The sequence below is a fragment of the Cinclus cinclus genome, chromosome 23 (assembly GCF_963662255.1).
Source record: "Cinclus cinclus chromosome 23, bCinCin1.1, whole genome shotgun sequence".
Taxonomy (NCBI): Eukaryota; Metazoa; Chordata; class Aves; order Passeriformes; family Cinclidae; genus Cinclus; species Cinclus cinclus.
In genome coordinates, this window is record NC_085068.1 from 2,570,571 (window position 1) to 2,582,803 (window position 12,233).

At 46.4% G+C, this 12,233-nt stretch overlaps 1 protein-coding gene across 1 annotated transcript in view; it reads right to left on the reverse strand.

The window, feature by feature from the left end:
• UBR4 (ubiquitin protein ligase E3 component n-recognin 4) overlaps positions 1-12,233 on the reverse strand; it is an 80,058-nt gene that overhangs the window by 57,569 nt on the left and 10,256 nt on the right. The window contains exons 15-35 of the mRNA XM_062507489.1: positions 11,807-11,994; positions 11,073-11,232; positions 10,864-10,949; positions 9,723-9,892; positions 8,807-9,089; positions 8,077-8,209; positions 7,571-7,650; positions 6,956-7,084; positions 6,326-6,508; positions 6,033-6,155; positions 5,717-5,946; positions 4,961-5,085; positions 4,445-4,542; positions 4,164-4,321; positions 3,244-3,453; positions 2,603-2,704; positions 1,614-1,714; positions 1,245-1,443; positions 931-1,119; positions 385-448; positions 4-195 (exon numbers count right to left, since the gene is read on the reverse strand). Coding sequence (XP_062363473.1) covers positions 4-195; positions 385-448; positions 931-1,119; positions 1,245-1,443; positions 1,614-1,714; positions 2,603-2,704; positions 3,244-3,453; positions 4,164-4,321; positions 4,445-4,542; positions 4,961-5,085; positions 5,717-5,946; positions 6,033-6,155; positions 6,326-6,508; positions 6,956-7,084; positions 7,571-7,650; positions 8,077-8,209; positions 8,807-9,089; positions 9,723-9,892; positions 10,864-10,949; positions 11,073-11,232; positions 11,807-11,994 — 3,203 coding nt within the window. The remainder of the gene's footprint in view (positions 1-3; positions 196-384; positions 449-930; positions 1,120-1,244; positions 1,444-1,613; positions 1,715-2,602; positions 2,705-3,243; positions 3,454-4,163; positions 4,322-4,444; positions 4,543-4,960; positions 5,086-5,716; positions 5,947-6,032; positions 6,156-6,325; positions 6,509-6,955; positions 7,085-7,570; positions 7,651-8,076; positions 8,210-8,806; positions 9,090-9,722; positions 9,893-10,863; positions 10,950-11,072; positions 11,233-11,806; positions 11,995-12,233) is intronic.

Consider the following 12,233-nt stretch of genomic DNA (forward strand, 5'->3'; position numbering starts at 1 on the left):
TACCGAGTCCTCAGCCTGGGAGTCCTCCTCCTCCACGGCCAGCTCCTCCACCCAGTCTGAGTCCACCTCGATGGCGCGCTCCTCGCCGTCCACGGACAGGTGGCTGGGGCCCTGCCCACTGCTCTGGCTCAGGGCGTTGGTCACATCGGCCAGGTAGGACACGATGTGGCATGTGCACTCCAGGATTGTCACGTGCTGGGGAGCACAAAGGAAGGAAAGTCAGAGGAAACACTCACAGCCCACAATAGCTGCTACAGGGTATTAACACAGGGCAGTCACTCCCTGACCAAACTGCTTTAAAACTTCTATGTGTAACCAAGCCAGGAGAGCTGAACTTGTGCCTGGGAGTCATCTCTGCAAGTGTAGCACCACCACAAGTCTTACCTTCCCTTGCATGACGTTGGCATTCATTTTTTCTACCACATTCTTTTGAGACAGGTATTTCTTGCTGTAACACAGAACACTTGGAATTACTACAGAATGGTTTAGGATGGAAGGGATCCTAAAGCCCACCTCATCCCACCCCCTGCCATAGGCAGGGACACCTGCCACTATCCCAGGTTGGACCAAGCCCTCTCCAACCTGACTTGGAACACTTCCAGGGATGGGGAGACCAAAACCCCTCACTCCAGCTGATAGCCTTTGGGAAGTATAAACTCAGACCCGATCAACAGCTTTCAGTTTGCTTTATATTAACAACAGGGAATGTATAAATGCATTAATTAAAACACTCAGAGTGAAGAAAGGAAAGGTGTTTGTTTGGAACAGATGGACACAGATCAGCTTCCCTCAGACACTCTATATCCCAAACAACAAACAATAAACTAAGAGAGAAAGGAATATCTGTAAACACAAATTTCTGTCCCCAAAACACCAGAAAAAAAAAATCCCCTGCAAATGAAGCATCAGCAGTACAGAGTTCACTCTTACCATCTGCCCAGCCAGTCCACAGCAGCACCATGAAGCTGGAGGTGTCCTGCCCCTTGTCCTGCACTGGCCAAAGTTGCCATGACGACCATCAGCTCAGGAAAGCCCGTGCCATCCCCATTGGCCAACATCTCCGTTGCCATTGGTATCAGAGTGCTGAGCAGAACAGTGCACACACCTTCCCCTACTTGGCTGAGCAAAAAGAGGAGAGTTTCACACAGGTACCACAAAGAACCAGCAGCAACTCACATGAGATTGTTCTAGGGAACAAGAGGAACACAGAGCACACAGAAGACAGGACCAAGGCTGTGCTTTACCTGTTCTCCCGAACAATGTATGTGGTCAGGAGCTGCAAGAGCTGCCTGTTCTCCTGCACCACATCCAGCTGGTCTGAGTCCTTGGGTGGGGACATGGTCATCCTGGTCAGCCAGGCCTGCAGCCTCACGGGCTCCACGCAGGCCAGCTGGGCCAGGGAGCCGCAGAGGCGCAGCAGGCTGGGGTTGGGGCTCTTCTCAGCTGGGGGGAAAGTTACTGTCAGTGACAGATGCTTCAAGGAACATGTATGAAAATGGCTTTCCTTGAAAGTTGTGACACTCCCTCCCACAGCTTTTCTTCCAAACACCTCCCAGTCTCACTTCAGCATGAACTGGAAAAGGCAGGATGGAGGAGATCCCACTGGCACTTACTCAGCTGGAAGAGCTTGGTGAAGAATTTCAGCACCCTGTTACAGAACTTGGCTGAGAGGTTCTCGTTGGCTGTCGCCATCATGATCTGCACCAGTTCTCCACTGTACAGAGGGGAGAATTAAATCAGCTTTGTAAAAAGCAGCCTATTCCCCTTTTCCACTGGCTCCGCTTCTCTCTGCCCTCACGTTTCAGACTGGCAGGAGTTTGTGCTAACACTGCTCAGCAGCCAAAACACAGAAACTGCTTTCAGCCAAACAGCAAACCCAGCTCAGACCAAAACTCATAAATGGGCTCCTCAGTAGCATTTCAGTGCTCTCTACGTATCCAGCCACAAAAGGGCCTGAACTGGCTCCAAAACAGAAGTCAAGACTTTCTTGCCTATCTTTCCCTTCCACACTAACAATGTACAGCCACCAGGCTGCTTTCATGCTGAACTTTCAACAGGTAGAGAGAAAAACCACGCAATGGTCAGCTTTCTGATGAGCAAGCTTTCCTCTTTCTCACCTCATACTCGGAACACTCTGGTTGTGCTAGGTTGTTTCTATTCCAGCTGTTCTAGGCTGCTGCCAGCACAATTTGTCTTCATGATTCTAAGTCAGGCCAACCCCCCACCCCCACCCTTAAAATTATCTACCTGTGGGCCCACAGAAGCACTGAGAGAATTTGGGATTTTGCAGCTTGGTCTGCAAGTGCCTTATGGAGCAGCATCTCTCAGAAACCTGCTCTGACAGAACAATCATCCTGCAAGATTCCCCGCTGACCATCACTGTCAGGCCTCATGAGTATTTGATTTGGACAAAGACCCAGGTCCCCCCCCCCCAAGAGTCTCTTCCCCATCTCCTGCACTGCTTGAAGGATATCCTGGCTTTACAGAGTCTGTATTTTCCTACACAATGGCATTAACATCACTTTGGTGTCTACAGTGACAAGCTAACAAAAAAAGGATGAGAAATGAAGTCCTTGAGCTACAACTTTGATGGTAACTTCACCTTTCTGAAAAGAATTCCTCCATGGCTTTTCTGGCCTGGCTACTCTCCAGCTGTTTCTCCAGATGCTGCAAACATTCCTCCAAGATGGACTCATCCAGGCCACTGAGGATTAAAAGAGGAATAGATAAGGATCAAACACATAAGGATCAAATAGGAACATCTAGAAACAATTTCAACAATGACAACAGTTCAGAGAGGCCAGAAGTAATCTATTTGCCATTACAATTCCAGTAAATTCTCCACCAACTGAAACCAGTTCTTCTTCCAAAAGACAGGAGAAAAACAATTGATGAACAACTTCACATAAACACCAACAAATCCACTAAGTTAGAACAAAGGGACACGTGTTGCTCTAAGGCAAGTCCCAGTCAGAAACCTAAAATATTCCAGACCTTTCAGACACCTCACACACAAATTCCTATAAAGACCTGCTCCTTTTACATTTTAAATCTCTTCTAGTGTTACTCCTCCCCATTCTCTCTTGCTCTCACCCCCACTCCACAAATCCGGTAACGTGAATAAAGTATCTCATATTTATAGTATACAAGCACAGAAGCTTTCAACATATAAAAATAAACTGGTTTTTTTTCTGCTCCAGAACCAACCCTGTTGTAGCCAATCTTTGCACACAGCTTTGTTACCTGTTTGGGTCAGAGTGATGGGCCAATATGTTATAGCACCCCGTGATCAACTTCTCATAAACACGTGCCAGGAACTCATCGGACTCTGCTGGGCCCAAGATCCTCTCCAGGGAGTTGCTGCTGATTTCTGCCACACTCTCTGTGCTGGTCTCCAGAAGGAGGGGCAGCAGGGAATGGATCACCTGGGGTGGGTTCAGATCATCTGACCAGCTTGAAAAGAAAAGGACACAAGCTTAATTGTCCACATGAAGCATCACAGATCATCCCTATTGGAAACCAGAATTCACATGCAGTGAGGCACAACTCTGGCTGTGATGAAGTCAGTGATGAAACTCTTTTTGGAAAGGTGGGATAAAAACACTGGCACAGCTATTCTCCCCCTCAGAAAAACAGTCACCCTTTGGAAAATTCTACATGTCACTTTTGCATATACAGAGTTAGAACATCTGCCTAGACAGTTCCACTATCACATATCATGGCTTTGGATCTTGTCTGCAGTGTCAACAACTACTTTTTGGTTTCAGAGTACTTTAGACTAAGTCCCTGGAAAAAAAAAAAGGCACTTCACTTTTCCTTACACATTAAAAACCTCACACAAGATAATGATAACAAAACACAAATTAATTAATTTGAACCACAATGTGTCAGTTTATATCTCAGTTTCTTCAAGTCCATATTTGACAAAAAGGCTTCCCTCAGGTAGTTTGACTTTTGGAGATACCACAGGAAGGCAGAAAAACTGTCTGTCATTCATTTGGTATTTGGAACTGTGAACTGTAAGGTTTAGGTCAGAAGCAGCACCAGGTCAGTAAGGCTGCACAGCCACAGCCAGAAGTCAGCCCCGGAGGACACAGAGCAAAGCACCCAGCAGCGTTTGGAACACACGGTGGAACTCAAGGCCTGACTTAGGCCTGACTTACACGATGAGATCCCCGGTGAGCCTGACCAGGGACAGCAGGGTGTGCTTGAGGGAGGCTGCCAGGGGCAGGGTCTGGCTGCAGAGGGTGCCCAGGTGGGCAGCCTGCACGGCGCTGATGTAGCTTTCTGCAGGGATGGTGTCGTTGGCAAAGGCGTTGCGCTGGGGAGGGACACACACACACACATGAGAGCCTGGATCTGGGACAGAGCCACACACTGCCCCCATTCCCAGAAATTCCTGCAGCTGCACTCACACCAGATTGGGCCCTGATGCTGCACTCACCCACGAGCCAATGTTGGGGAACTCGTTGGTGTGGATGTTGTTCCAGGATTCACACAGGGTTTGCACAGCTGATGGCAAGTTCTGGACAAGGGTTGGACCTGCAGTTACACAGAACAATCAGGCACTGAACAAATTCATAGGCCTACAAGTCTAAATCATCCCTAGCTCTTTAAGAGCATCCCTGCTTCTTTCACTTCATTAAAACTGCAGAAAACATGGCACAAATACTAACTCACAGAAGTCTTCAGCTTACCAACCTTTCACAGTTCCCCTCGTTACTCTGTCACAAGCTCCAACATGGTTATAAAAACATTTCACGAATCCAGAGGAGCCCACAAGATAATAATCCTTTCAAGGCAGGACACTGCAGAAACTTTGCAGTGTGCTGCTGGCAGCACAACTCACTGGTTTGAACAGCAGTGGAAATCAATTTGAAACTGGGGACTGAAAGCGTTGTGGAGAAGATTCACTTACAGGGGGAGGCACCCCTCACCCCAGCACTGCCCTGCCCCTCACCCAGAGTGTTGGACTTGCAGCGGCTGGAGCCGATGGCCAGGACAGCGGCGTAGCCCCGCAGCTTCTCCTCGGAGGGTCTGCTGTCTGAGGGGCCCTCCTCCAACAGGCTCCGCAGCAGGTAGGATCTGCAGGAGGATGGAGGGGATTGCATTTACCTCAGCAACAGCTCTGCACTTCACAACCCAGTGTGTCAATGGAGTGACAGATAAAACACCAACTTCTGAAGTTCTGCCCCACACTTCATCTCACACCACTAAGGGAGTTCTGGGCTTTTATCCCCTCTAAGCTACTTACCAGGAGAAGTGCCCAAAAAGTAAAAGCTGATTTACTTTTGCTTTCTTCTACACAGGTTCTAATGAGAGTTCAGAAGAATTTGGATTTTTAATGTAAGAATTAACCCCCCTTCTCTTTCTTGATGGTCTGACAGCCTCAGTATTATCCAACAGAAATAACTTTAAGTAGCACTGTCCTAAAGGGTGGTTTTTCTTTGGAGGAAAAGCTGGTTTTGCAAACTTGCAAGGAAGCCTTGGAAGATCAGACAAGGAGGCTACTCAGAAACAACAAAGTCCCACACCTGGCTTTGAGAAGCTACTTGTTATTCTTCTTCTAAAGCAATGGACTATCTAGAGCACATAAAGCAATTACTCTGGACTATAAATCTGCCAGGCACTTCTAAGAAAACAACACAGGAAATGCAGAGAAAGCCCAAAGCACAGCAGGAAATTGTATTCCTGCTGGAAATCCCAAGGACTGTACCTGGTAAAAGTAGCGTAAGTATCAATGAGCTGCAGCGTAGCAGGGAGGAGGTTCTTCGTTATCTCTGAGGACTTCTGGGGATCAGTTTCTGCAGCTAACTTGGAAAAGTGCTCATCCAGAGAAACCTGGATCTTGGAGATTGCAGCATCAAGGGTGTAAATGGATTGTAAACTGGGGACTTCGTGCAGCTGGAGAATGGTTGTGCAGTCAACAGCACAGAAAGAAGAGATCTGAAAATACAGACGACAGAACAGTAAGTGCAGATCATCCCACAGAAGCAGAAGTTTGTATACCCAGCTGCACTCCCACACCTCACCTGTCGAGCAAAGTATTCCTCTGCTATTTCCACATCGTACTTCACTGAGATGCACTTGCTGGAGGTCAGTTCAATGAGAGGAGCAGCATGTTCAGCCTTCATGCCCTGCTTGATAAGGTGATCCTACAAATGTCAAAACCCAGCTCCATCACACTTGAACAGTGCTCTGGAATTAACTAGTTTAGAAAAGATAGGCACAAGTTCCCCCAAAACAAATGCCACATGCAGTCAGCATGGAGGGACCAACACTGACACTGTCACCACCCCCACACCCCATGGAACTGAGGCTGTACCTTGATCCACACGACGTAGGACGGGATCTGCAGGCGGGAAGACCAGCGCAGGGTGTGCAGGAGGTCACAGTCACTCATCTCAGGGGTGTTCATGGCCAAATGGTGCATGTAGCTTTTGGAGGGAGGCAAAATCCCCAGGATGCGCCACAGGATCAGGAAGTAGTATTGAAGGGCACAGGCTTCCTAAACAGAGAACAGTTGGAAAAGTTAGTACAGAAAGATTGCAGTTTCTATCATTACAGCTCCTGAAATATCTCCACGCTCCTGCAAATGTGCCAGATCAGATGAACACATTCTGGACAGAGTTTCTGTCATATTAACCAATAAAATAGGGAACACGGGAGTGAGAAAAGAAAAAGGAAAAATTATACAATTTTCTCCAGTTCAATCATGCTCTAGCCACACCTCCTGGAATTACCATGGACTTACAGCAAGTCTGAAGCAAATTATAAATTAAAAACTCAAGAGGATGTGCAGCCACCACAAATACTAGTTAGTTATGAGATTTTTAAATTCCTTATTACTCCAAGCACAGTCCAAAATGCTTCAGTTAAATACTTTTCTTGAAAATACTAAGTTTGAAAACTTGTTATTCCTCAACACACCAGCAAGACAGTGCAGTGAACTTACCAGTGCAGTGACATTTTTGTTCTCCCTCCTCCTGAGTGTATCAAACTGGGAGCCAGCAGCCAGTAATGAGGTGAGGGCTGCATAGAGCTCGTCATACTTCGTAGCCCTGGAGAAAAGGACCTCACATACCTGCAGGAGATGACAAATCAGGATGCTTGCTTTGCAGAGCTCTTCAAGTACTCAGAATTCCCACAGCCCAAAACCTTGCAAAATAAACTTCAGGGAGAGGTTCTGTTGGGACTGAGGATCAATGGACTGGGCACAAGCAGACAGGAGAGAGAGCCCATAACCCTGATGATAACAAATTTAGTGAGGAAACAAAACCCAAGGAGAACCTGGAGCAAAGTGATGAGGAAACAACTTTATTGCCACGTCTCTGTCTGAATCCCAAGCGTTCCTGCAATAGATCTTCACAGACTTTGCACAGTGACTGCCCCGACATCCAACCAGGGGTAAGAAGGAATCCCATGTTATCTTATCTAGCCACTCTTCTTTTCTTGACTCAGTGATAGATTCCTGGTCCCTTTTTCTAATCAAGTCTTTCCTTGTCTGTTTTCCTTGGCACTTGGCAAATCCCCATGGCCCTCCATAAAGTGTCTACTAGCAGTGCCATACCATGCTATCCAGACGGTTCAGATCATCTTCAGAAGCTTCTGGAGATAGGATGGAGTAGAACCTGGGCTGTGGAGCAGAGTCTGGAATGTGAGAACAAACAACAACCTTCAAAGTGGCAGTTTAAACAGGCCACACTGTGATGTATTTTCTCCTCCATCCCCACAACCTTCTGCATTGTATGACCACCACCAGATTTCAAGCCAGCTCCATGACACATTACAGATGCTCTAACCTGTGGTACAGACAGCCAAAGCTTTCCTACTCCTACAATCCTGGTAAAATAAACATATACTTATTTTTAATCACTTGTTGCATACCCCTAGAAGAGAACGACTTTGAATTTTGTTTAATAAAACGATTCTTGCATTATTAGATGTATTTTTACCTACTGTAACTATGGCCATTAAAAGCAGGAAAAGCTGCCCAAACCAAGGCACAGAAAAGGCTCTCATTTATTTATAAAAGCAAATATTGGAATAAAACGTTTCTTACATATTCTTTCTTACCTGAGGAACAGTGTTTGGTCCAGTTTTCTTCCACTTCTTTAAAGCCATGATAAAGTGGGACAGATGTTCGTCTGCTGCTGTCCTGGGATCCACTCACCCAGCCAATGGGTGGAGTCAGCAAATTATATTGTACCTGAATTTAAAAAATCAAACAAAAACCCACCCATGGCATCCTCGTCACTGAGGGGTAGGGGGAAAATACCACCCCACAGAGAAAGAAACACAAAATAGAAACAGTCCTCTTCAAAACACAACATTCCACTCTTCTGGGGGAAGCCCCGCACCCTCCCTGATGGTTTTTATTCAGGATTGAGCAATTTAAATCCATGGCCAAGCTTCCCACTATTGGAAAAGCCAAGCACAAGGTACCATCTCCTTCCATTTATGAGGAAGTGCCTAAAACCTCCACAGTGAAACACTAAAGCAAGGAAGTACAAAAGGTATTAGTGAAATAAACAGCTAAATACTCGATTTTAAAGACATGGTGGGACAATCATCGTGTCCTTACTAGGATTTATTAAGACACCAGTCACGCCAGAAATTTACAGTCCAACTGAACCTGCTGCTAGGAACCAGCCACAATAATTAATCATTCCTTGGAACTCCCAAGTTTGGTAACAACATCAAAACTGATTTACTCACAGGGGTCATGGAAAGAACACATCAGATGATTGTCCATTACAGATTCCTGGTGGGTGACCAATTCAATATCCAGATGTCAAAATCTTACCTGTTCAAACAGGTACACGGGGGCCTTGGAATACTGGTGGAGCAGGTAGTCAAACACCAGGAGCAGCCGTGCCACAATCAGAGGCACAGAACACTGCTGGGTCTCCATGTTGGCTGCCAGCTCCACAATGGTCTGGATACAGAGCATCATGATGGATCTGCGGCCCCTCTCTGAGAAATTGTGGAAAATGAGCAGCAGCAGCTGGAGATGCTCCACATTCAGATCTTCTGTGTCACTGGGGAGAGTCCCCTGCAAGGCATTTTGCTTCAGGGTGCCCACAAACCTGGCAACAGGAGAGGAAGTTTGTCAAGTTTAGTTTTCCTCTGAGATCCCTCTTTAAAATCTCTTTAACTAGAAGTAATTATATTTTTCTGCTTATTGTTTTAATACTAATTTCACAAATGTTCACTACATTATGTATTGGAATGAGACAGTGTGAGCAGTAAAACCTATTTTTTAAAGTAAATTAAAATCAGTGTCAAATATATTTACTGGGAAACAGCAACAGTCATTCAATTGGAGAAGGGGTGATTCAAACCTGTTCCCTGGGAAAGGCTATCCATTGAGCTTTAAACCACCCAAACCCAATTGGGGAAAACCAGCTAATGGCAGAGAGAAACAATGTCAGCACCACCCTAACAGGACCTACCAGAAACCTGCTGAAAATGAAGAGATTCTCCTTCCCTTTTTTCAGCCAGCCTTGCTGCAATTCAGCCTCCTCCCCCCTAACTCCTCACTGCAGGTCTCATTTCCTGGGCTCTGGGTTGAGGATTCCCCAGCACAGCAGACTGACCCTCTGCTTCTCCCACATCAGGGAACACACACACTTGAAACGCTGGGGCCAGAGAATTTTCACTTGACAGGAAATGAGAGGTAAGAGATGACTGATTTACAGCTTAACATAAAATGATCTCACCTCTCCCAGACTTTAAGGCATTCTGGAACATCAGGATCTCCCTGGGCAGTGGCTTTATGCTGCCAAATCAGGAGGAGTCGGGACAGTACCGACAAACTTTGAGGGTGGATGTAGAGAGGCCACGGACCTTCAGAAAAAGGGGCAACTCCCAGCTGCTGGAGAAGTGTGCTCTGGAACAAAACAGGGGCTTGTTGGAAAGAGGGAAGTCCTGTCTGATGCTTTAATTTATTAGAAGTATGATCTGAGCATACAGATGACAACAAACAGCAGGGCTCTCAGCTCTGCTCACACAGCAATACCTCTCCTGTCTCAGATACAGGGCAGAGCTCACACTCAATGACACACTCAATGCTGTCACTCTGCCACCTAAACACAACAAAGTCTCAAGACCAATGCAGAAAAAATGGTATTAATGAGCTTTTCTCATTCACTGCAGTATCAGAGCAGGACAGACTATGCTGCTGTGTTCAGTATCTGTGAATCTGCAAGAAGAACTCTTTGACTGATCACACCAATATTTGCTTCTTTTCAAATGTAGTAAAAAGGCAGATTGATGAAAAGTCTAACTGCTTTTAAAAATTAGCAAACAACAGAGTGTTTTAAATACAGAAGAAAACAGTCCACAAAGTATAGAGGTTGAATTCAGGGATGAGTGAAGCAGGTTCATAACCTCCATGACACGGTTAAGTTAGGTTAGCCCATGACCCAGCAAAGAAACCTAGAGACTACAAAGTTAGGACTACTATGATTCTCTCCTGAGAAATTCCAAGGCCTTTTGGCATCAGTCCTGACAGCAGAGCAAACCTGTAGGAATGTCCCTTGATAAACTTATGGATAGAGGCAATTCTCCAAGACAAAATACACACACTCATTTCCTTCTCAGCCTTCACCCCCTTCAAAGTCCAGTGGATTAGTCTGAACTCTAGATGGTAAGTTTACACTGTGCAGGATGTTTTGTGCTAGATGATTGCAAGAGTCATTCAAAACACAGAACTCAAAATATTGCATCCTCTTTTTGCAGGATATACTCAGGGCCAAATGGAACAACCAAAACATTACTCAAGGTGTGGAGAACCCACACAGAGGAATACACAGACACCAGCATTTCTTCATTTTATTTATGGATTCAATTCTAGCTCACCTGCAGGGCGGGGGACTGAAGATCTGAGGTCACTAAGGAATGGTTGAAGTGATACAGAGCAGCAGCAAACTCCTCATCTGATGTGCCTGTAAGACAGGGATCAAAAGCCACTTACTACCTTTGCTCTCCAGTATTAAAAACTTTGACAAGAAGCTAAAAACAAGAGACACCTGTGAGCTGTACAGCTCTACAGAGGTTTGCTTGCTCACCCTTCAGGCCATCCTTGTCCACCTCCTTGATGATGCTTGCCAGCGTGGCCATGTGCTGCTCCGACAGGGACACGCTCAGGTAGTTGCGGATGAAGTTATTCCTGGAGTTCAGCATAGAAGAAGTGATAAAGTTCAAAATGTTTGAAGCTAGGCTCAAAAACTGAAAAGAAAAGAGAAACAAACTATAAAAGCAACAAAAGCAGAGGGACAACATTAAACAAAAGCTAAGCCACCAGAAAAATAAATCGAGCCCCTTAAACTTCCCCGCCTGAAGTGGAAGAAAGGTGCACTCATGGCAATCCAGACCCCTGCACTGTGGGCTGGACCAGGACAGATTCCAGAACTCTCTGAGAAGGTTGGAGGCCTCCAACTTCTCTCCTGCAGTATTTATTTTTGTCTTTACCCGAAGGAGTCGGAGCTAAAAGCATTCTATCAGCAAGTCATGTCTCTTGCAGCTATGCCCCCATTTTCCCTCTCCCTCTGCAACCTAAACAGATACAATCTCCAGCCTCTGCTTCCCTGGCAGCAATAAATCCTGAGACACTCCATCTAACAGGAGAGGAGAGAAAACATCCTTCTCCACAGCAAGGACACTCTGATTCCCCTGAGCAGTGCACCAGAACCAGCTGCCATTTCCCATGGAGGCTGCCCTGAGGCAGCCCAGCTGTCCCCGGCAGGAGCACAGTGCCACAGCCCAGCAGTGCCTGCCCTGAGCCCCCCAGCTCCGGCCGTACCAGCTCAGGGTCCTTGCGGCTGGCCAGGATGTTCCCGTTCTCCCCAGCACTCTGCTTGTTGGGGCTCTTCACCCTTGGTGAGCTCTCCAAAGGAGGGGGTGGAGGGGGTGGCGGTGGAGCCACTTTCTCTTTGCTGGGAGATATTGTCTCTTCAAACCATTGCCCCAGGATTGGTTCACTGTCATCATCTAGCACACAGGGCAAGAACAACAAACCCACAGTGTTATAAGCAAATACTTCACAAAACTACCCAGCCTGAGAAAGACCTAAAGCAGAATTTCAGTGAGCAGCCTCAGGGTGTCTGCTATCTTCCTTTCTTCTGTCCAAATCATAAGGCAAAGCCCTTTCGCAAAGGTCCAGCAGTCGAGCAGGAATTTACAAAGAAATCACTTCCACTCCTCTCTTAAGCAAATACTGTCAAATCCCA